Genomic DNA, 25,587 nt, shown 5'->3' on the forward strand with positions numbered 1-25,587 from the left:
TTTTAAGCTTATTCACCTCCCAATATATCTGCTCTTTGTGACTTTGTGATTGGTGAACCTTTTTTATTTTTTAATGTTTTTAAGATAAGACCATATATTGTGAAAAGAATAGCTCATTTTTACTTATTTATCTCCCGTGGTTCCAAAACCTTTTTCTCATTGGTTATGTATATACCAGTAGTGATGTTAGTGTTCACTAGGAATTGTTTCTGTGTGCATCTCAATCTTATCTTTTAGTGTTCAAAAGTTTGTGAGCCATTTTTAAGGAATAAAGCATTTGCTATCCTTATCTGTTTACCATGCGAGCTGTTCTAGTGACAAATGAATTCTGGGCAGTGAATCGAGAAGGACACAGATGTCAAAGCCGTGAATTTATAAATGGTCTGTTAAGACCGTGCTTTTGTCCAATCAGCGCTTTGTTAATTTCACCTACAAGAAGGAATAATTATTCAATTATAGCCCCTATCTGGCAAAAATCAAATGACAAATGTGTCAGAATGTAAAGGTGAAGGGTTAGTCAGGATGCTGGCAGGTGGCCCAAAATTCTAGCCAGCTGTGAGAAGGTGGAAATAGAACAAAACTGACCTATGACACTGATTACAAATGCTTTATGAATATTTATAGATCTTACTAATTTACAGATGAAAAAATTTCATTTCTAACAAATAGAAAAACCATGATTTTCTGTATCTATGTAAAATATAACAACTTGAAAAATATACCTTAACACTAGAAAAAGTAAATCATATTCCAATTTAGTTTGTTTCTTCTTTTTACCAGCATATTTTCAAAGCTTTTTTTTTTAAGTTTCAGTAAGTTGTAGTTTTTCCTTATGAAAAAGTTATCCTTATTTCTTGGTGGTATTATTAATATATCACGTTGCTCGATGTAGGGCAGAGGTCAGCAGAGCAGGCTTTTCCGTAAAAGGCCAGATAGTTAGTATTTGCAGCTTTGTGGGCCATAATGTCTCTGTTCAGCTACTCATCCCTGCCATTGTAGCAGAAAGTAGCCATAGACAGTATGTAAACGAATGAGCATGCAGTGTTCCAATTAAATTTTATTTACAAAAATAAATAAAAATCCAACATGCTGGATTTGACCCATAGGCCACAATTTGCCAACTCCTGATATAGAGACTAATGACATTTTAAAATTCCCCTAAAATTTTTAATAATATTCAAAAACAATAATTTTATGAACTGTGTTAAGTAACTTGAATGTCTGTGTACTACACAACAGCAGAGAATATTCCATTTCCGTAGACTATAGTCTATGACCTGGCAACCTGCTTCCGTAAAGATTACAGCCAAGAAAACCCTATGGAACAATTCTACTCTGTACGTGGGGTTGCTATGAGTCGGAACCAACTCAGTTGCACACGACAACAACCACAGTGTTAATGGCACTACCTGAAGCAGTACAGTGTGGTAGCCCTAATAATGATTTCTTCCATTTCTCCCTCATCTGTTACCAGGGCTATGTGTATCTGGCCCCCCACCTATTTTCATAGATGAAGTTTTATTAGAACACAGCTACACTCATTTGCTTACATATTGTCTATGATTACTTTCACACTACAGCAGCAGAGTTGAGTAGTTTTGACACAGACCATATGGCTCGCAAAACCTAAAATATTTGCTGTCCTCTGGTCTATACCCTTATCATAGTACTCTTTAAGGATGAAATTATAGACCATAATGTGGCAAAGCTTCTGTGATTGTCAAATTAAATTCAGTCAAATAATTTATTAAGAAATTAGCCAAATACCTAAAGTTACTGCAGAATCCTCTATTTCTTCTTCAGTGTTTCTCATCTGGGTCCAAGAAACTAAACATACTTTGCTGTAGCTTATACTCTTACTGGACCAGCATTTTCAATAACAAATCAGTTACTTTGGAGAATCTGTATGAATCAGGAATTGAAACAGAAGTCAAGAGGCTTAACCTGTTCGTGGAGGAAGAAGAGAGTAGAAGTTGCTCAGTTTGCATAGCAGTGGACTCTGCCCGTGTAGCTGGCACACAGACTTGCTGCCTTAGGGAAAACTTGAGAAACTTCTTATTAGTGACGTGGGTATTTTTTCTGGATATCTCACAAGTCAGGTTTGCAAGAAACAATTGCTTTGATGCCAGCAGATCTTATCATGGGCTTTGTTTGGAGGATAATTTAGTGGAACTTCAGCCTTGCTGCTGTCATTGAATAAAATTCCAAGGCTGTGGACAGAAACGTAGTTTGGGAGGAGAGGGTAGTTTCCTTGCTGTTTAAGTCTGAAGGCTAGTTAGTAATCACGGGAGTATTTCCTGTGTGTTAATTCTGCCCTCACTACGTAGAATTATCTTCCGTGCATTTATGCTTGCTTTTAATTTGTTGATAAGGAAAAATGTATATTTAATTCATGAACTCCTTAAAAGTTGATATCTGAAGGACAAAGTTAATTTTGTTATTTGTTACAGAAAAAGAAAAGATTATTTAAATTTTTTTCTACCATGAAATCCTTTACTTGTTATCACTTTGTTTTCTTGACTTTAGTAACACTTTCTTGGTTTCCTTTTTACCCCAGCTTCTCAATCATTTTTTCTTGGCCTGCTTTTCTTTGCATTCCTTAAATTCTGGTCCTCATTAAATACTCTCCTAGGTAGTCTCATGAGCTCCAGTTATTTAAATTTCCATTTATATGCTCATGGTCTCCAAATTTATGTCTTCATCCCAGATATTGCCTCTGTATTTCAGACCTGTATATTCAGCTGCCTATTGGATATTTTCACCTGTTTGTCCCATAAGCATTACACCCTCATGTTCCTCTTGAATCTGTCCTTATTTATTCCCTACTGTAATGATTAGCACCACAATCTGCCCAGTTGCTAAAGCGAATAACATCCACGACTCTTCCCTCATCCTTACCTCCACATGCAGTTTATCTCAAAGTCCTATCAGTTCACCTCCTAAATATCACTTCAGTACATACATCTCATTCTTTCCATTCCCACAGCCATCATCCTAGTTCATATCATCCGTATTATTACTACTATCTCTTCATTTGTCTGTTTCAGTCTTGCAACTAACTTCCCATTCATTCTCCACCTTGCACTCCAGATGGTCTTTTGAAAACTGCGATCTGATCATGCTACCTCCTGTAAAAGTTTTCATTGGATTATCATTAGTCTTAAGATAAAGTCCAACTGATTAGTATGGCTTACGTATTCTTTAGTCCCTACTTACCTCTCTAAATAATTCTCTTTATAATAAGAGAGGGTCAGATGAACTGGTCTTCTACACAACTATAAAATTGTATAAAGTGCTTTTTTACACGTCACGTAGCTCTTTAAATGATTTGTTTCTTCTGTGTATTTCAGAGAATATGTAAAGTAAGTATCTGGTACCTTTTTTAAAAAAAACCAGCGTATTATGAGTTTCAATTTTTTTTTTTATTAACTTTTATTGAGCTTCAAGTGAACGTTTACAATTCAAGTCAGTCTGTCACATATAAGTTTACATACATCTTACTCCATACTCCCACTTGCTCTCCCCCTAATGAGTCAGCCTTTCCAGTCTCTCCTTTCATGACAATTTTGCCAGCTTCCAACTCTCTCTATCCTCCCATCCCCCCTCCAGACAGGAGATGCCAACACAGTCTCAAGTGTCCACCTGATATTATTAGCTCACTCTTCATCAGCATCTCTCTCCCACCCACTGTCCAGTCCCTTTCATGTCTGATGAAGAGTTTCAATTTTAATAAATACGTTCATTTCAGGATTATTTGTGTCATTTTAATTTTTATAATTGGAACCCTTATTTTAATTTTACCGTCATGATAATGGAAGTTTTTTTTTACCCCCTAAGAAGCTAGAAGATGGAATTTGGTTATTTTTCCTGATCTACACATTCATTAATTTGGGAAAATTTTTCTCTCCCATTGCTCATAACCCATGCTAATGGATTTCGTATTTATATTTAGCCTTAAAAGAATACTATTCTGTCATAAAGGGAGATGATGCTGAATTGGTGGGCATTTTATTTGTTACAGTCTATCCTGACATTTGCACCGTGAGTCTTGTGGCAGTGAGCGATGTGAATAAACATGCTGATAGAATTGCCTTTTGGGATGATGTCTATGGCTTCAACATGTCTTGCATGAAGAAAGCAGTTATTCCAGAAGCTGTTGTGGACATTTTAGATCCAAAGACGCTTACTTCAGACCCTTGTTGTATTAAGGTAAGTGTTTTACCAACTTTGTTTTTTTGAAATTGAAATTCCTTATACTCAGTTTTATAATCCTTTAACTTTGAACACGTTGAGTCACTTACGTTGGTTTAGTTAAGACTGCTGTATTGTCATTTCTGCTTCATCACCACCTCCTGGCTTTATTCTAGCCTCTCATTAACAGCCACATTATTCATTCATATCATCTATTCCACACAATTTAACTTCTCTCATTCAGATTGCTTCCAGACTTTTCAGATTAATTACAGTGAATTTGCTCTTGGAAGTAAATTCCTTTTGTGTTTTATCTTACTCTTTACCATGTTAACCTCTAGTTTTACTGTGAATTTTGTGACATTGAAATTATACTCATTGAGTAATAAGTTTGTAAGGCCAGATGACGTTGAATTTATGTGAGTTGAGTCATGTTACTTTTCTTAAAAACCTTTATCTGTTTCAACTAGACAGCCAAATATAGCTTCTTCAGCATTAGGTTCAGAATATAGTATCTCCTCTTTTTAATCACAGTGTTAATTTCACGGCATCAATAATTATTCTGTGCACAAAGTAGATATTCAGTAAATGTTTATTAATTTTCTTAAATGACTAAAGTATTAAAAATTAGATTGAGTAATAAACCCGTAAAATTTCTTAGCAAAAGCCAGGTGATTGAATTGCATTCAGCTTTTAAGAAGGAAAAAAATACAGCCACCTTGATAATTCTGGCATTGTTCGTTGCTCTCATACACTGATAGTGTTTAGGGATTTGTTTAGGCTCTTTGGCTCAGAACAGGAGTGTACATTATAGCCTACTCAGCCATCAGACTGAGCAGAAAGCTGGGGAAAGGGACTAATTTCTCTCTCTAATGATCTCTTTGCTTAATGCCGAAAACTGCTGTGAATAAATAGCTGAAATAGAAAATTCAGAACTGAGAACTGAAGGCATTTAGAAAGTATACATACTGTCTTAGTTTATTAGTGCTTCTATAACAGAAATACCACAAGTGGGTGACTTTAACAAATAGAAATTTATTTTTAGGAAGCTAAAAAGTCCAAATTCAGGGTATCAGCACTAGGGGAAGTCTTTCTGTCTCTGCTGATTCTAGGAGAAAGTCCTCGTCTCTTGAGCTTCTTTTCCTAGGGGATCTTCATATGGTGTCACATCAGTCTTCACCCATCTGTACTACCTTCTTCTGTGCCTGACCTGCTCTTCTTCTATCTCAAAGGCGATGGGCTAAAGATACACCCTACACTGCTATGGTCCATTAACATAACAAAGAAAGTCTTATTCCCAAATGGGATTACATCCACAGGCATAGGGGTTTATGATTTACAAACACATATTTTAAAGGGACACAGTTCAATCCGTAACACATACCTTTTCTTTCTTTTAAGTTAGTTTGTTCTGTGTTCATCAATCCTCCTACAAATAGAAAAGCACCACATTGTAACTTTGTGTTTTTTTTTTTTTCAAACTATTCTAAATAGAATAGTGCTCTTCAGGCATGTAGTCATTATGTTGATATGTGAATTGTGTTCACTGAGTTATAGTCTATGTCACCATGTCAGCTGATAACATTTACATCACACTTCTGGTCAGACTAATGTAATTGAAATTCAAATTCCATCCATTCTCCAAAGGAAATGGAGAAGGATTTGAACCAAGGCAGGTTGGGAAAATAAGGAATCTTCATGGTTGACTTTGATCTTTGGTTTGAATTGTTTGGTTTTCCTAATCTAATAAATTTATCTTCTAATGGGGTTACAAAAAATGAATTCTGAAGGAAAACTTGTCCTCATTAGCATATGTTTTCAAGTTGACATTTCTTTTAAAAATCTTTACCGTTATCACGCAAAATTTATAGCATGTTTTCCATGCTACGTAGTCGATGGTGTACAAAATGATTTTAGGTAGAACACAGGAAAACATGTTTTTATTTGGATAGTTATATATTATTTTAGTGCATGTTAGAAAAACTTTAGCACATTAAAGTCATTATTTGATATATACTATTGCTTACAACAAGCCTGAGTAAAAAACAACTAATTTGATTTTAAGAAATATTAATATAGTGCTAATAGCCCTCAGATTTGGAAACAATCCCAAAAGTCATGTGTAAAGGATTAAAGTTTATAAAACACTGGTTTACAGTAATCCTTTTTGCATAAAAAAAGAAGTAATGTTCATCTGGGTTTTTCCACTATTTTCACTAACTTCTCCCCTTTTTTAATGGGTAGCATATAGATTGCCATACAGCATCTATCGCAGATTTGGAGTTTTCTTCAGATTTTACCTTGAAAATCACAAAGACATCTGTGTGCACGGTAAGCTATTTAATTCTGCTTTCACAATTTCACTAGCAGTGCAGTTGATTGGCAGGCTACTAATGCACTAATTATCAAGCCTGTGATAAATGAAAAAGACTATTGCCTTTGACAGTCCATTTTTGCCTTTACTTGGCCATTGAAGAAATCTGTTTTCATAGGTCAGTAGACCTCAGAAAAGTTAGTGTAGTTCAGCAAGAAAGTATTAGGAAATCATGTTTGCATAATGATTTTTCTTTATAAATTTTCCATTGTTACCTATCATGTAATTAATTGAGAGTACTCAACTTTATCTTCAAAGACAGAAGTTCATGGCCTACGCGTCCCAGTAACTCTTTTTATCTTGAAGAATTATTATACTGATTAACAAGATAATATATGTGAAGATACCTATAGTGTAGCCATAAATATTAGGTTATTAAAAAATATTAATTTTTTTCTTTCTTAAAAGAATTTCTAAATGTATATTAACATCAAATTAACAATTTTTATATTACTAGAAGACTTAAAAAGCTAATATAATATGGATATTTACTAAAGAAAATAAGAATTTACATAGGTGGTAGTGATATATTATTTTAAAAATTAATAATATCGTTTTTAAAATACTGATCATATTTTCAAAAGTTTAAAATTTTTGTAAATATTATGATGTCAGAAACAATGTATAAAACAGATTTAAGTCATGTTAACTTTACTTATCCCACCTGACTCTTGAGAGTTTTGTTCAGATTAACATGCACACTTGATAGCTTCTTTAAAATTATTTCAATTCATTTTGATCCAATAATTATTTCATGTCCACATGAGTTTAACAAACAATGTGTTTTGACATTTTGAGGAATAATTCTTTTAGGTGAAGCTGGTTTTATGATTTTTAAAGCCTAGGTATAAAAAAAAAAATTTTTGTTTTTTTTTAGGTATCTAGATTCCAGATCTGTGATTTTTGAAACCAAAACCAAACTCATTGCCATTGAGCTGATTCCGACTCATAGCGACTCTATAGGACAGAGTAGAACTGCGCCATAGGGTTTCCAAACTGCGCCATAGGGTTTCCAAGGAGCGACTGGTGGATGCGAACTGCTGACTTTCTGGTTAGCAGCTGAGCTCTTAACAGCTGCACCTCCAGGGCTCCAGTTGGGATTAGGGGGCACCTGTTCTATTTATTTATTTATTTAATGAACAGCAAGATTTCATTCTCCCTATTCATTTCCCCCCAGAATTTCTACTTCTGCTTTTTAGTAATTGAAACTATTTGGTCAAGTGAAATTACAGGCTAAAGGCTTACTAGATTTACTCTGTATTTCGATATTAGGAATCCTTGAGAGTTGAAAAAAGCACCATCTTGATGAATGAAAATCGATAAATCTGTAAGGGAATTCTTAGAAATTATTTGTCATATCAATATTATTAAGTAATATTATTTCATATGTTTTGATTTTACCCTGAAAATCACATGATGTTCACATAAATCAAAGTAGAGCCAATGTAACACTGAAATAAAAAAAGTCTCAAAAATTGTGTTTATTTTACTTATGGAGCCCTGAGCTCTGGCTGCTAACCAAAAGGCTGGCAGTTCAAATCCACCAGCCAGTCCTTGGAAATCCTGTGGAACAGTTTTACTCTGTCCTGTAGGGTTGCCATGAGTCGGGATCAACTCCACGGCAGTGGGTTTATTTTAGTTTTGCGTATTTTTGAGTTTTATATAGACAGAGACAGTTGTTGACTTTCATTGGAATGGTATTTATTTTCTGGTTTATTTATCTGGGTTCTTAGTTTCAGACAACAAAACTCAACCATTTGTCTGAGCTGAAAGGGCTTTATTAAAAGGAATAAGTAAGACCAAAGGTACAGACTGTATTTTCAACTTTCAGAAATAACTCCTAGAACCACACCTTAGAACTGGCCTGCTACAAATCTGCCTCTGGGCCACAGGTAGTAGGGCTTAGAGGGTCCACAGTGGTGGAGGCAGCTTTCTATTACAGCAGAGGCAGAGTGGTAGCCACCACTAACAACCCCAGAGGAACCAAAACCCTTCACTACCACCCTGCTCCAGGTGCCCTGCCCCCCAGCTCATGTTGGTCAGTTCCTTCTCCCAAATCTTCATTCAGCACATCTGCTTGGCTGGACTGAGGTCATGTGAAACTCTACTCGTTCCAAAACCATTTCCGTCAGGTCGATTCCAACTCAGAACTCTGGCTATCACCGCATCTTAGAAAGTAGTTCTAGCTACAGTACTTTTGTGCTACAGAAAGAGTTTTATAAAACAAATACAGAATTGTTTTCTGCTTCTTTTTATTTGAAATGGAGTTCAGGAAGTTCTGTGTTAAAGGAAACTATCCTTTGATGATCTTAGTTTTATGCTGTATAAGTGTAAAATGATAATGGGAAGGGGAAAAAATAGTGTTTAATCCAGAGAACATAAGCAAGGTGTTGGTATTGGATAATGTAACTATCAAATAGGTGCTTGCTGCATTTGTCATTGTACGATCAAAGCATTCCATAAGAAAAGTGATTGGAAATAAATTGTTATATTATCTTACATCTATAAAGTACCTTTTAGATTTACATTTTTATTCACAACATGCCTGACTGATCTTAATATAAATCTGTTTTGGAATGAGGCCTGCCTGGGCTTTGGGAAGAAGGTGGCAGGAGGTTGGAATGGACTTGTGTCTGCCTGGAAACTGCTGAATAACAGTTGTGTAACACACTTCCACAGGAATCTGTTGTTTCAAACCATAGTTATTGGATGCATGCCAGGTACTGAAGATTGTAGTACTTAGTATCCAATGTTAACTCTTCCCAGATTCTTCTGTGGATATAAATTGTCTTCTTGTGATGCTAATATCTAACAACCATTGAACAGTTTCATGTCAGACAAAGTTCTAATCACTTTACAAGAATTATTTAGTCCTCACAATAACTGTTTGAGGTTGAGTACTAACATTAATCTCATTTTACAGATGAAGAAAAATAAATCACTGTAATGTTTTACTTGTGAAATAAATTATCTTTACTCTCTCCTGACCCAAAAAACCTCACTGGGATTGTACAGACTACTAAAAGAACATAAAGAAAATCTTAGGAGTAAGGTATTCTGGATGTGAAAGAAACCAGGATGCATATTGTATTTGAAACCCAAAAAAAACCCAAAACCCGCTGCCGTCGAGTTGATTACGACTCAGCGACCTCATAGGACAGAGTAAAACTGCCCCCATAGAGTTTCCAAGGAGCGCCTGGCGGATTCAAACTGCTGACCTCTTGGTTAGCAGCCATAGCACTTAACACTACACCACCAGGGTTTCTGTATTTGAAACAGATCAGAAAAATCTTAAAAGTGTTGCATTTGAGCAGATTTGAATATTTTTTCGTCAGCCAGAAATTTAGCAGTTGTTGGGTAAGAGAAGGAAAGAGAATATATGTCATCAAAATGCTGTCTTCTTACACTCAAAACAAGGAAGGTCAGCCTAATTGGACTGGATTAAAAGTAAAGAGGTTTCCGAGATAAAATGAAAACTTCAAAGGTCAGCGAAGCAGGGGCTGGGGTCTGGGGAACTTGGTTTGAGGGGACTTCTAAGTCAATGGGCAAAACAATTCTATTATGAAAACACTCTGCATCCCACTTTGAATTGTGGCACCTGGGGTCCTAAATGCCAACAAGCGGCCATCTAAAATACATTAATTGGTCTCAACCCACCGGGAGCAAAGGCAAAGGAAAAACACCAAGGTCACACGACAACTAAGAACCCAAGAGACAGAAAGGGCCACTTGAACCAGAGACCTACATTATCCTGAGACCAGAAGAATTAGTTGGTGCCCGGCCACAATCGATGTCTGCCCTGTCAGGGAACACAACAGACAACTCCTGAGGGAGCAGGAGACCAATGGGATACAGACCCCAAATTCTCATTAAAAGACCACACCTAATGGTATGATTGCGACTAGAGGAATCCCAGAGACAATGCTCCCCAGAACTTCTGATGGCACAGGACAGGAACCAACCCCGAAGACAAATCATCAGGCATGAAAAGGACTGGTCAGTGGGGGGGAGAGAGATACTGATGAAGAGTGAGCTAATTAAATCAGGTGGACACGGGAGAGTGTGTTGGCAACTCTTGACTGGAGGGGGGATGGGAAGATAGAGAGAGAGGGAAGATGGTAAAATTGGCACGAAACGAGAGACTGTAAGGGCTGACTCAATAGGGGGAGAGCAAGTGGGAGAAGGGAGTAAGATGTATGTAAACCTACATGTGACAGACTGATTGGAATGGTAAATGTTCACTTGAAGCTTAATAAAAAAAAATAATAAAAAAAAAAGACCATACTTAATGGTCTGACTGAGACTAGAGGAATCCCGGTGGTCATGGTCCCCAAACCTTCTGTTGGCCCAGGACAGGAACCATTCCTGAAGACAACTCATCAGACATGAAAGGGACTGGACAGTGGGTAGGAGAGAGATGCTGATGAAGAGTGAGCTATTTGTATCAGGTGAACACTTGAGACTGTGTTGGCATCTCCTGTCTGGAGAGGGGATGGGAGGATAGAGAGAGTTGGAAGCTGGCAAAATTGTCACGAAAGGAGAGACTGGAAGGGCTGACTCAGTAGGGGGAGAGCAAGTGGGAGTACAGAGTAAGGTGTATATAAACTTATATGTGACAGTTTGACCTGATTTGTAAACGTTTACTTGAAGCTCAATAAAAGTTAATAAAAAACAACAACAAAAAAAAAAAAACAAAAAAAATGCTGTCTTCTTAAAGACTGAGAGGCTTGCTTAAGTGGGGAAATTTAGTCACATAGCCCATCCTCTTTTAGCAGCAGAAAAAAAGTAGATCTTAGAACTTTTTTTCCTTCACTCTTTCAGAGTAAGCTTATAGTTGTTTGATTAAGCATCTACGTTTCTTGGAAACCTTTCCCTCCCAGCATGCTTACTCTAAGCCTGCTATGGTAAGATTTTTTGCTTCATGCTTTTATTGAGTTTTCATTATTTGTGAGCCCTGACTACCCACCCATCTCAACTCCAGCTATCTTTTGCTCTTTAGAGTTATGCCAACTTCTACCACTCTTGCCCAAGCAATTCCTTATAGTTCCTTAAACCTGAACTCTAAGGCTTCTTTTGAATAAATAGATTAGCCTCCCTGCTTGCTTGGGAATAATCCATTACAAAAGTATTAAAAAGAGGATAAGTGCCTAATGGGAGCTTTCTTCTTTTACATAATCAGGAGAGTTACTGAAGATAATTGAGGAAAAAAAAGAGCAATGCTTGTACCTTTGTGAAGGAAGAGGTATGATTTTTTTAGATAGAGTGAAAAGTATCAGGTTTTGTACTGATAAGTACACACACCTTTAAGCTGTCAAATATAGTCAATACTTCTTCCTCTTATGATTGAATACATAGCTAAAAAGTAGGATGGACAGGTTCTCTGAGTGGTTCAGCCAATATATGCATAAACATTTATTTCTTAATGAGATTCTAAATTTGTGACCTAATTTAAAAAATTAGAGTAAATTGGATTTTTCAGAGTGTGTTTAATTTCGATAGCATGTGTTTTTTGATGGCTTTCTCAAGGTTGTTAGAGCCGTTAGTGGAAAAACATCTCTTTTCTGTGCAGTCTCCCTTCCCCACCACACAGAGAGAGAGGGGACATTTGATAGTGTTATTTATTTAATGTTTTGCATTTATAAACTTTATATTTTGGGAATTTACCGTGATGTGATATTTATATGTAAATGTCTTGAGTCTTGGTTGCCTATCATGGTTAAATGAAAATTTTCCAATGAATACAATAACACATATGTAGCAATTTTCTGAGCATTTTTTAATTTTATTATATATTATTGACAGTTTAAGTAAAATTACCTTTGTTTTGTGATGGAGTAGGAAGGTTTATTTAGCAGCTGACATTCCATCTATCACATCAGCACGCCTAACCTTGTAATAAATGAACTATAAAGTCCATTATTTTTGTGGAAAGTTTATATGTGTTCAGAGGCAAAAGGTTTAAGGCTATAAGATTTAGAAGCAATATGGTTTTTCTTGTGAGTTCTAATTTATTTTTAATGTCATTTGTGAAATTGCATAATGCTCTCTTACCCTGTGTCTAAGCAGCATTTGTATTGGCATCTATCTATAAGCTGGAAACCCACAGGTATAGACTAGCATCTCTTTCATAATCCTAGGTGTACATTAAATGTCTTTTAATAATGGTTTTTGTATAACAAAATGAATTATTTGCCCTAAAAATGAAAATAATTTAAGGTGTTTTTATCACATTACATTCTCACATACATTAAAAATATCTTTGACATGTAAAGATTTTTTATTTGATATATCATCTTCCCTTAATCATTTTTGTATTTTAAGTTCAGCATAGTATTTTTCTTCTATTCCACTTTTCTATTATCATGCACTGGAATTATGGCTGGTACAGCAATTTTCAGTTTGTACAAACTTTCCTTAATATGCTTTTAAACATCATTTAATAAAGAATGTTATTTTTCCTAGGTATCTTCCTTTTAATTTAAGTCACTAAAGGTAAACTACTGAATTGAATCAGAAACAGCACTCTATTATGTTTGTACTTACAAAGCTTTTACAATAAAGTCCTTATTGTGGATTTTATCAGACTGCATTAATATGAGCACACTGACATTTGAGAAGTATTCAATGTTTTCTTAACCTTAATTTTTAAAATCCTTATAATAACTCTGAATACAAAGAATTTATATTAGTGAAAAGAGCCCTGGTGCTGCAGTGGTTAAGTGCTTGGCTGCTAACCAAAAGATCAGAGATTAGAACCCATTGTCTGCTCTGCGGAAGAAAAGTCCTGACAATCTGCTTTCATAAAGATTACATTCTAGGAAACCCTATGGTGCTGTTCTACTCTGCCTATAGGGTCGCTATGAGTCAAAATTGATTCAGTGGCATGCAACAGCAAACAACAATATTGATGAATATTTCAGTTTATTAAACAAGTAGTAAATGTTGACTGTGTGCCAGGTCCAACCAGTTGCCATCCAGTCAATTAAAACACCACGTGTTTCAGAGTAGAACGGTGCTGCGTAACTTGTCTATAATATATGTACAAACATACACAAACATTCTCTGCCCTAAAAAGGTCACACTTAAATGAAAGGAGGCAGGTACTAAGGATATTTCAGTATGAATACAAAGATATGAATATAGAAATATACGCATGGTGGTCTGGGACTGGGAACACAGGAAATAGGTAATTAAATTTTATTGCCAAGGTTCCCTGGGGAAGGAAACGTTTTCCCTCTCCAAGAAAAAAAAAAATGCATATGATATATATATTATTTTAAATAAGGAAGCCTATTCAGTCTCCAAGGTTGAAAAGATTGAAGGAAAAGACTAAAAGTACAGTAGCCATGTAATAAATTCACTTTCGGATATTTTCTATTCATCCATTTTTTAGTTCACTGATATTTTTTTATCTGTGTTCTTTCTGCTGTTAAGATAGGCATTAAATATTATCATTTCAGGTATTGTATTTTTTAGTTCTAGAATTTCTAATTGATTCACTTCTGCAATTTTAAATTTTGGTTCATCTTTTTACCTAAATTCCTTAACATATTTATAATCATTCTTTTAAGATCTATTTACTAATTCCCTTAGCTTTCTATGAGTCTGCTGCCTTTGTTTTGATTATGAGAAGGAGCCCTGTTGGCACAGTGGTTAAGTGCTCAGTTGCTAAGTGAAAGGTCAGCAGTTCAAACCCACCAACCACTCTGCAGGAGAAAGATGTGACAGTCTGCTTTTGTAAAGATTAAAAAAAAAAAAAATCTTTTGTAAAGATTACAGCCTTGGAAACCCTATGGGACAGTTCTTCTCTGTCCTATAGGGTCACTATAAGTCAGGATCAGCTTAATAGGCAATAGGTTTATGGGTCAAGTTTTCCTGTTTCTTCTCATATTTCTTAATTTTGTATTTTAGCTAGACACTGTATAAAAGAATGGTATATACTATATAGGTGATATTTTCCCTAGAAGGGCTTCTACTTTGTCAGGCAGCTAGGGTGAGGGATTGATCTTTGTTCCAATCAGTTGATCTTGGTCAGGACTAAGTGCCGCTTCCCTTGGTTTATGTTGCCATGAACATTGATGAGGCCTCTTCCTCCTGCCAGTTTCTTGCATAGACCACCAAAAAGAAACAAAGCTGAGTTTATAGTTCACCACAGTAAGGGAGACCACTACCATGACAATCTCAGTATCATCTCAGAACTAGGAAGACAGAGCCAGGGGTTTGGGGCATCTGATTTTCTGTAGGTCTCCCAGTGCAGGAGTGAAAGATTGGAAGAAAGGGAGAAAAAGTCCTGACTGGGATTAGGATTTAGCGTGGTTCATGACCTAGTACTTGAGAATTGGTAGACACACAGTGAGGGGAGTCATGAAGAATATAAAGCCTAGTTGTGCCATCTGTCCCTGGAAAGAGGGTATTTATTTACTTTCATGAGGGTTAGTTGAGAAGTCTTTTGTTCAGGTAAGTGGATTTTCTTGAGGTGCCTGAAACAAACAACCTCATCTTCTAGGACAAGAGTTTCTGGAATAGCAGTGAATTGACATGTTATTGGTGACAGTGAACTGTGTGGTTGCAGGTGGTTTCAGCTTTGAGAGCTAAGCACTGCAAGAAAACATCTCTCTGTAACTGGTTTGCAACCCAGCCACCAGCTTCATCCATCTTTTTTTTTTTTTTATAATACCTCTTAAGGGTCACTGTCAATCAGAATTGACTCAATGGCAACAGGAAAAGTAAAATCAAGGAGAACTGGCGTGCAGAAAGAAGTACCTCTGCCTTTCTGGCTCACCCAGATTGCAGTGTACAAGGCTAATCTCCCCCACCCCCTCAAAAAGAAAAAAACATTTATGTTGATTGATTCCGATGCATAGTTATCCTGTAGGACAGTGTAGAACTGCCCCACAGGATTTCCAAGGAGCGGCTGGTGGATTCGAACTGCTGACCTTTTGGTAGCAGCCGAGCGCTTAACCACAGTGCCACCAGGGCTCCAGCTAACCCGTGCCACCACTTAAAATTGGTTTATTTCTCCTGGTCTCAGCAGAGTTCCTGTGCCTATGACATTTTTGTTACTTTGACTACCCATGGCCCCAGACTCGGGTAAATGCTCTCAGGGATGAAAGCCACTAACTTGTATCTGCTTAACTAGCATGGATTCACCTTTCTTCTGGAAATAGTTTATTTAAGCTTCTTTGTATCCAGGGCTCTTTGATGGTTTTAATGAAAAAATATGAATAGTTTATTAAAAAAAAAAAAAAATTTTTTTTTTTTTTGGTTACATTAGAGTGAGGGTCTTCTGCATCTGGCTACATCCTACTAGGAGCAGAAGTCCCTGAATAAATTGTTTTTAAAAGCCCAGTCTGGAAAATAAATTTGAACCTATATATTCAGAATTTTTAAAACGTTAGAAAAAGTAAATTAACCAAAGTTAATCAGTGAAATTGCTGGGTCATATGGTACTTCTGTGTTTAACTTTTTGAGGAACCGCCAGACTTTTCCACGGTGGCCACACCATTTTACAGTCCTTCCCAGCAATGGGTGAAGGTTCCAGTTTTTTCCCATCCTCAAGGAGAGCATTTGTTGTTTTTGATTTTTCTGTTAGCCATCCTAGTGGGAATGAAGTGGCATCTCATTGTGGTTTTGATTTGCATTTCCCTAATGATAATGATGTTGAGCATCTTTTCATGTGCTTGTTGGCTGTTTGTATTTCTTTTTTGGTAAAATGTCTATGCAGGTCTCTTGTCCATTTTTTGATTGGGTTGTTTTATTGTTGTTAAGTTGTAGGAGTTCTTTATATATTCTGGATATTAAACCCTTACCAGATATATGGTTTCCAAATATCTCCTCCTATTTTGTAGATTTTCTCTTTACTTTTTTGATAAATTCCTTTGATGAACAAAAGTTTTTTTTTTTATTTTAATGAGGTTCAGTTTATCTGTTTTGTTGTTCTTGCTTTCAGTGTCACATCTAAGAATATATTGTCAAAAACTAGGCCCCAAACCATTATTCTTGTGATTAGTTCTAAGAGTTTTATGGTTTCAATTTTTAAGTTTAGGTTCTTGATGCACTTTGAGTTAATTTTCATATACAGTGTGAGGTATGGGTCCAACTTCATTCTTTTACATGTGGAAATCCAGTTGTCCTGTCACCATTTATTAGAGAGTATTATTCCCCCCATTGAATGGACTTGCCTTCCTTGTTGAAAATCAGTTGACCATAGATGTATGGGTTTATTTCAGGACTCGCAGTTCTATTCCACTGGCCCATATGTCTATCATTATACCAGTACTGGACTGTTGATTACTATAGCTTTATGGCATGTTTTGAAATCAGGAAGTGTGAGTCCCACTTCGTTCTTCTTTTTCAAGATGACTTTGCATATCTGGGGCCCCTTGCAATTCCATATAAATTTGAGAATTAACTTTCCCACTTCTGCAAAGAAGGCTGCTGGAATTTTGATAGGGCTCACATTGAGTCTATAGATCATTTTGGGTAGTATCAATATCTTAAGAATATAAAGTCTTCCAATCCATGAATATTTATTTAAGTCTTTTTTAATTACTTTCAGCAGTGTTTTAGAGCTTTCAGTGTACAAGTCTTTCACCTCCCTGGTTAATTTTATTCCTAGGTATTTTATTCTTTTAGATGATCTTTTAAATGGAATTGTTTCCTCGATTTCCTTTTCAGATTACTCATTGCTGGTGCATAGAAACCCAACTAATTTTTCTGTGCTGACTTTATACCCTGCCATTTTGCTAATTTTTTATTAGCTCTAATAACTTTTTTGTGGATTTTGGAGGGTTTTCTAACTCTAGGATCATGTTGTCAGTGAAAAAGGATAGCTTTACTTCGGTTTGGTTCTGGTTCCCAATTTGGATAACATGTACTTCTTTTTCTTGCCTAATTAAGTCTCATTAAGACTTTCCAGCACAATATTGAATAGCAGTGGTAAGAGCCAGTATCTTTGTCTTGTTCCTGATCTTCAGGGGAAGGCTCTCAGTCTTTCTCCATTGAGTATGATGTAAGCCACGGGTTTTTCATAGGTGCCCTTTATCAGATTGAGGAATTCCCTTTCTGTTCCTAGCTTGTTGAGTGTTTTTAACATGGAAGGAAAGGTACAGAATTTCATCAAATGCCTTTTCTGCAGTGATTGAAATGATCATGTTGTTCTTTTCGTTTGCTCTTACCATATGATGCAACAGTTTCACTCCTAGGTATATACGCAAAAGACTGCAAGGATGCAGATATTTTTACACCAGTGTTCTTTGCAGCACTAGTCACAATAGCCAAAAAGTGGACACAACCCAAGTGTCTATCACCAGATGAATGAAATAAATGCTACAATATGTATGAACCTTGAAAACATAACTGAGTGAAGTAAGTAAAACACATAAAGGACAAATATTGTACAATCTCACTTGTGATATGTCTCGGATAGGCAAATGCATAGAGACCAAAGTTTACTGGTGATTACCAGGGCCAAGTGGCACAGTTATTGCTTAAGAGTCACTGGGATGCTGTTAAGGGTGATGAAAAAGCTTGGAAACAGTGGTGATGGTTGTACAACATGGGGACATAATTAATGTCACTCAATTGTATGCATAAAAACGGTTGAAATGGCAACTGTTTTGTTATATATATATTACCAGTTTTTTTTAAGTTAATCAGTGAGCTAAAAATAAATTGCATATTACTTTTCAATTCACAGTTTGACTTCTTTTTTTAAAAATAATATACCTGATAAATGGTTGAAAAAGGTTTAAGACACATTGGTAATTTCAGCTTTGGATTCAGTAAAAAAACGAGTCTTTGGGTTATTCCCGGTTTTTTAAGGCTAATTAATGCAAATGCTGTTGAAAGAAACTAAATGTTTACAGTGCAAACTTTACTAGTCCTCTATCATAGTACTCTTTGTTTTCTTTTTACTTTTTAATTAAGCTTTAAATTTTTCTAATAGTTTAAGAAAGAGACATCAAGATGAGCCATTTCTTTGCAATTGGGTTCTTTAAACCTTTTTTGAAGGCTTTTGAAAAAATCTCTTGACAGTAGAAACCTGCTAATTCCAAACTCATTCCAGGGTATTAAATCAGTTCTTACTACTTCAGGATGTAAATTGACCTAATTTTGACCTTGCAAAGCTAATCAGCTAAAGAAACTAATTATTAAAACACATCTGTGCAGCTTAGAAATAGTAAGATTTGTTTTGAACTTGCATCATAGATTTTAGTGGGACATCTGGTATATATTTTAATAGGCATCATTAAGTGAATTTTATGTCTTGTGGGGAGAGCATCTCTAATTCTGTGATTCCACCTCTACAGTCAGTTTTAGGTTTCTCTTTGTGTGAATGACCATATGATCTGGAGCATGGTCCTGAACTTCCTACTCTTCCCTGAAACTCGAACCTTTGGAGTTGGGCTAAAATGGTGGAAAAACACTTAAATCTCTTTATTTTCAGGAAATGTTTTTTGAGTAGCATTATGTGCAAAGAGCTTTGAGGCATTGAGAAAATAGTAGTAAGCCAAGAGAGTTCTTCTACTCATGTGATACTAATGGGGGAGACAGATATTAAAATTCACACTATGGATATTAGATAACACCAAAGAATTGTTAAGAATAATTGTAGGCAATGTAGTTATATAAGAAAATGTGCGTTTCTTTAGGCTTTTTAAAATACGGATGTCTTCAGCCCACTCTTTATATGTAGTTGCCCTCCCATCTATTTTCATACTCTCTGCTTGGAAACATACTATGAAGAAAAATTTAGTTTTTAAAAAGACAGATGTTTCCCACCTCATATTAACTTTGGGGTATATGTTCATTGAGTAGAGTAATGGAAGGAATCATCTGCAATATTTAAATCATTATTTAAACCTAGTCAAGGAGAATGTAAAATCTATAAAATAAGGAACCCTGAAGTTGAGTAAAATAATTTGTCCATAGAGTCAGTAGAGATTCATGCTCCTGATCTTCTTTTAAAGGCCATGCTGTAAATAATGACTCTAAAGCTACATTTTTTTAAATTCATTAACACTGATTCTAAAGCCTCCTATTGAGTTATAAAAGAATTTGAACATGAAATTGTTCTAAAATAGAATTTGATTGGAATGTTGAAATTCTGCCCCCCCCCCCTTTTTTTGTACTTTAGATGAAGGTTTACAGAGCAGACTAGCTTCTCATTAAACAATGAACACACATATTGTTGTGTAACATTGGCTGCCAGCTCCACAGCATGTCACCATTCTCCGCTTCTCGACTTTTGGTTCCCCATTACTGGCTTTCCTCTTCCCTCCTGCCTTCTTGTCCTTGCCCCTGGGCTGGCATGCCCATTTAGTCTCATTTTGTTTTATGGGTCTGTCTAATCTTTGGCTGAAGGGTAAATCTCAGGAGAGACTTTATTACTGAGCTAAAAGGGTGTCTGGGGCCATACTCTCAGGTTTTTTCAAGTAAGTCTTTTTTTTTTTTTTTTTTTTTTGAGTTGGAATATTGTTCTACATTTTCTCCAGCTCTGTCCTGGACCTTCTGTTGTGATCCCTGTCAGAGCAGTTGGTGGTGGTAACCAGGCATCATCTAGTTGTGCTGGACTCAGTCTGGTGGAAGCTGTGGTAGTTGTGGTCCATTAGTCCTTTGGACTAACCTTTCCCTTATGACTTTGGTTTTCTTCATTCTCCCTTTTTCCAGATGGGGTGACACCTGTGGAGTTATCTTAGATGACTGTTAACAAGCTCTTAAGACCCCAGATGCTACTCATTGAAGTAGAATGTAGAACATTTTCTTTATAAATTATGTTATGCCAATTGAGCTAGATGTTCCCTGAGACAATGGTCCCCACAGCCCTCAACCCTGTATTTGGTCCCTCAGGGAGTTTGGATATATCTTTGGAGCTTCCATGACCTTGCCTTCATCAAGTTGTACTGGCTTCTCCAGTATTATGTATCATCTTACCCTTCACCAAAGTTACCACTTATCTACTGTCTGTTTAGTGTTTTCTCCACTCCTCCCTTTCCTCCTGACCATCAAAGATTGCTTCCTTTTGGGTGTAAATCTTTTCATGAGTTTTTATAGTAGTGGTCTCATACGATACTTGCCTTTTTGTGATTGTCTTATTTCACTCAGCATAATGCCCTCCAGATTTTTCCACGTTTTAAGATGCTTCGCAGATTAATCATTGTTCTTTTTTGTTGTGTAGTATTCCATTGTGTGTATGTACCACAGTTTGAATATCCATTCAACTGTTGATAGGCATCTAGGTTGTTTCCGTCCTGTTGCTATTGTGAACAATGCTGCAGTGAACATGGGTGTGCATATATCTATTCATGTGATGGCTCTTATTTCTCTAGGATATATTCCTAGGAGTGGAGTTGCTGGATCATATGGTATTCTATTTGTAGCTTTTTAAGGAAGTTCCAGATTATTTTTCAAAATGGTTGTACAATTTTGCATTCCCACCAACAGTGCATAAGAGTTCCAGTCTCCCTTCAGCCTCTCCAACATTTGTTATTTTCCGGTTTTTTTGACTTGTGCCAATAATGTGGGGGTGAGATGGTATCTCATTGTGGTTTTGATTTGCATTTCTCTAATAACTAGTGATCAAGAACATTTCCCCATGTGTCTTTTAGCTGCCCAAATGTGTTTGGAGAAGTATCTGTTCATGTCCTTTGCCCATTTTTTAATTGGATTATTTGTTTTTTGTTGTAGAGGTGTTGGATTTTCCTGTAGATTTTAGAGATTAGACGTTAGTTGGATTTCTCGTAGCCAAAAAATTTTTCCCAGTCTGTGGGTTCTCTTTTTACTCTTTTGGTGTAGTCTTTTGATAAACCTAAGTGTTTAATTTTTAGAAGATCCCAGTTATCTAGCTTACCTTCTGGAGTTCGTGTGTTGTTAGTTATGGTTTGTACCCTGTTAATGCCATGTATTAGGGCCTCTAGCGTTGATCCTATTTTTTCTTCTATGATCTTTATAGTTTTTGGTTTTATATTTAGGTCTTTGACCCAGGAATGTTGAAATTCGTAAGCCACATTCCAATATTAAATTTGATTCTAGCTAGGTATAGGGTCATGCTTGAAATAAGCAATGTTGAGGGTCAAAATAAGTTTACAGGAGGAATCATCACACTCAACCAAACCAAACCAGTTGCTGTCAAGTCGATTCCAACTTATAGCAGCCCTAAAGGACAGAGTAGAACCACGCCATAGGGTTTCTAAGGGGTGGCCAGTGGATTCCAACTGCTGACCTTTTGATTAGCAGCCAAGCTTTTAAGCACTGTGCCACCAGGGCTCCAATTACACTCAAGCAGGACTAAAATATCTCTCTCAAGAATAGCAGTAAGCATAAAGAATGGCTTATTTATCCAGTAATCAATAATAGTGGACTCTTGATTAGAGATGTCAGGGGAGTTATCTGTAGAGTTATTACAGTGGCTGCCAATTAGCATTATTAGATTGTGATAATAAATGAATTTGACCAGGTATTTTCTTCTTTGATTCAGGCAGTTATCCCTAGAGTAATAACCTATAAGGAAGTAATCTTCCCAGTTTAGATTTCCTTGCACTTATGCACCAGCAGAAGCCGTTGTGAATATTGGCATTCAGACCTTCTGAAAACCCTGAAGCACCTAATGCTTCCAGACAGCTGATATATGTGTATATGTTAGCAAGAGGAACCGGTCCTCCCGGAAGATGAATGAGGAATTGAAAAGATAAGTTTTTGTTATATATACCAGATGGCTCAGAACTTACTAATATCTGCCAAAACCAGTCCATCTTTCTTTTTTGTAGAAGACTGGATGAGAGAAGGACCAACCTTGAAATGGGAGGGAGTTTTCTGAATACAGTTCTCTTTAAAACCGATGAAAATAAAATCAAAGAGGAAAGTTTAAAAGTTGGTAATGTAGAACTGTGGTTAAAGGCTCAATCTTTAGACCCTATGGACCTGATTTTACCAGTATGACTTTAGAGCGCATATTTAACTTCTCCAAACTTCAGTTTTTCATCTCAAAAGTGGAGAAAATACCAACACCTATCTCATAGGTATTACTTTGAGCGCTGAATGAGACAATGCATGTAAGCATTTAGCACCCTGCCTGGTGCATAGAAAATGTTCAATAAATGATCCAATTAATATTTCTCTTCACTTTCTTATCTTTCTGCCTTCTTAAAGAAAGGGTTGTTTGATTTTTTGATTGTTTTGTTTTAACTTTTCCATTTGCTTGTGGAGATTTAGGATTATGTGATTTCATAGATGTGGTTTACTTGTTCCATCAGGATTTTGCATAAGCCTAACTGATTTGGCTTCACTGATCTGGCGGAGGGCTTAAGCACCACCTCAAAGACCAGTGTTTTTCACAGGGTAAGGTGAAAATACTCTCACTTATCCATATACTTGAAGTTTTAATGTATTAGAGAAATGAGACCTTCTTTTTAAAAATGTTTCAACTGCTTCTCAAAGCAGAAACATATCCTTTGTACCTACAGTTTTACAAAGGGTTATGTTTTTAATTTCTAGATCACTAAGAGACATACTGTTACAGAATACCCTTTCCTTTAACAAGTGATGTATCCTGGATGTCCCGAAAGGCCTGCGGCATAGAGTTCAATCTGATTTCTTTTTTCCTCTTCTCTTCCTTTATCTACATCCCACCCCATGGAGACGGGTTGGGCCAGACTGAGTCCTGGGGCCCCAGAGATGTAAATCATTGTCTTCCCAGCAGTGTCCAGAGATTACAGTCACACACACACTTGGAATTACAAATATAAAGCCAAAATTTATGATAACTAATGTAATTATCTTCTTTGAAAAACTGCACCTTATAAGTGAAGACGACAAGATTTTTCATTCTCACCCCAGTTGTTGGATACTGTATAAAGGGCTTGGGGCGGAGAGGGGGTAGACATCTTTTTTACCTCACTTTCCAGGAGAGAAATACAACCCTCTTCATTTCTGGAAAGTAAGATGTATGACATCTTCTGTCCCCAGGCTGCCTTTTTTTTTTTTTTTTTCCTGTTCAGTAGAGAGTTTTTTCGGTGTTCCGTATCTTGACTTGTACATCCAAAGGCTCATACAGACAAGTAGTATCTGGTAGAGCTTGATCACCTATCCGTAGAAAATGAGTTTCAATAGTTTCCAGGTTTTAAGCTATTTTTTGTTCTGCCACTTTTTTTTTAGGCTTACCAGCTATATTGTTCACGTTAATATGTATTCCTAAAATTAAAAATATGTTTACTTACCACTGATAACATTTTCTGCCATTGGAGGAACTAGATATGGGGCATATAGCCCTTACATGGATAGTTTTTAGGGAGCATTGGAAAACAGCATGAAAAATGGAACATAAGAAAACAGTAAGCATTAATATCAAGCAGTGCCAAAACTGATGGTGTGTGAGGAAGCAGGAGGAGATAGAAATCTAGAGAAGCAGTGGGACGCAAGAATTTTTAAGTGGAAAGCACCAGAAAAAAGAAAAAATTCAAAACTACTTTTCATTCTAGCAACAGTTTTGAATACTAATACTACATACTAGCTTCTGTGGTAGGCACTGTGAATACAACAGAGAATAAAATGAAGTTCCAGGCCCAAAGGACCTTCGCCTAGTAAAAGATGCCAACGTATAAATGGATAATTGTAACATCGTGTTCTGTAATAGAATTTAATAATAGAGGCTTATACAAGGTTCCCTTGGCTTGGCACACTCCTAGTCTAACTTCTTAATAATCCTGCCTGTTTTTAAGGTTTTACGTTAGGCATGAGTTCTTCCAGAAGGCCTTCCTAATGCCACATGCACTATATTAGTGGGGAGAGATTAGTTATTGCTGGTACTGATGTTAGGGAAGGTGTCTCTGAATTAGTTACATCTGATCTAGAAAAAAATAGGAAGTTAAAAGAGAAATAAAGGCATAATGACTTTGTTTTCCCAAAGATTAGTAGAAGTGAACATATTATATCACTTTGATTCTTTTATTTGTTCACTAAATTGTATCTTTATTTACTATAGTCTGGTACTGTTAAAGGCTGACAGTCCTTAAACATTCCAGGCTATTTCATGCCTCCAGTAACTTTGCATAGTTGTTCTCACTGTTTAGGTAGAGCACCCAGGCATTGTGCTTAGGCAGTGAGAATGCGTAGGTGAACACAGTTGTGGAGACTGCCCTTAAGAGCCTATTGGGATCTGCAGATGTTGCACAAAGAGCACTATGAGTATTATCATTGTTATTATAGGGGTTTTGGGAACAGTTAATGGATGCATTATAATCTACTCTGTGGGATTAGGGAAGGCTCCCCAGAGGAATTAACATTCAAACTGAGATATAACAAGTGAGAAGTTATTTTAGAGAATGGGTAGAGGAGAATGTTATGGGCAGAGGGCCTTAAGTAGGAAACAACAATGTAATTTGAAGAATCTGCCTCCTGTAATGGTATAACTGGGAGCAAGCCTTTTATCGATAACAACTTCAAAAGCTATCAAAAATACTGTCTATCTGAAGACAACAGAGCGTTAACAAATTAGTAGCATTACTAAGTCAAGACTCAGAAAAGAAGGAAATCCAAAGAAATGAGATAGATATCTGGAACTGTTTTTGCCCCGTAGGCATTTGCCAATTCAGAGGACGCAGCTAAAAGACTTGAGTAGCATTTTTGATAGCCTCACGTGGCTAGGAAGACGAAAATGGGGCGCCTTAATCCCTTAATGCTTTGTGTTGGGTCCCTGTAAGACTGCACCCAAGAACAGGGTAAAACAGAGAGAAATGATCCCTTATGTGACCTGCAGTCAGCTTCAAGCCCTCTGGGTAGCCCGGGAAGTTCTCAGACTTGGATACTGGATTGTGGTAGTCCCCCAGGTTCCTTGCAGGAACATTCTTTCTGGAAGAAGATCTCAGAGTATCTCTCCAAGCAGTTTTTCAGAATATGATGTTCAGAACACAAAAGTAATCAGGCACATAAGGACACAAGACAGCATAAATCAAGAACCAGCTGAAACAGTAGGCAATAAAAACAGAGCTCTAGGTGCTCTCAATATTACATATATCAGACATGAA

General features: G+C 36.5%; 1 protein-coding gene across 3 annotated transcripts in view; it reads left to right on the forward strand.

Annotated features, from left to right (window-relative positions):
- Window positions 1–25,587, forward strand: part of PRMT3 (protein arginine methyltransferase 3) — a 121,865-nt gene that overhangs the window by 61,235 nt on the left and 35,043 nt on the right. For all 3 annotated transcript variants that reach the window (XR_007518221.1, XM_049890710.1, XM_049890712.1), the window contains 2 exons: window positions 4,022–4,209; window positions 6,436–6,522. Coding sequence is in view for 2 of the 3 variants with exons in the window: in XM_049890710.1 (XP_049746667.1) it covers window positions 4,022–4,209; window positions 6,436–6,522 (275 nt within the window). In the remaining variant the exon portion in view is untranslated. The remainder of the gene's footprint in view (window positions 1–4,021; window positions 4,210–6,435; window positions 6,523–25,587) is intronic.

The sequence above is a fragment of the Elephas maximus genome, chromosome 7, assembly GCF_024166365.1.
Source record: "Elephas maximus indicus isolate mEleMax1 chromosome 7, mEleMax1 primary haplotype, whole genome shotgun sequence".
In the NCBI taxonomy this organism is placed as follows: domain Eukaryota; kingdom Metazoa; phylum Chordata; class Mammalia; order Proboscidea; family Elephantidae; genus Elephas; species Elephas maximus.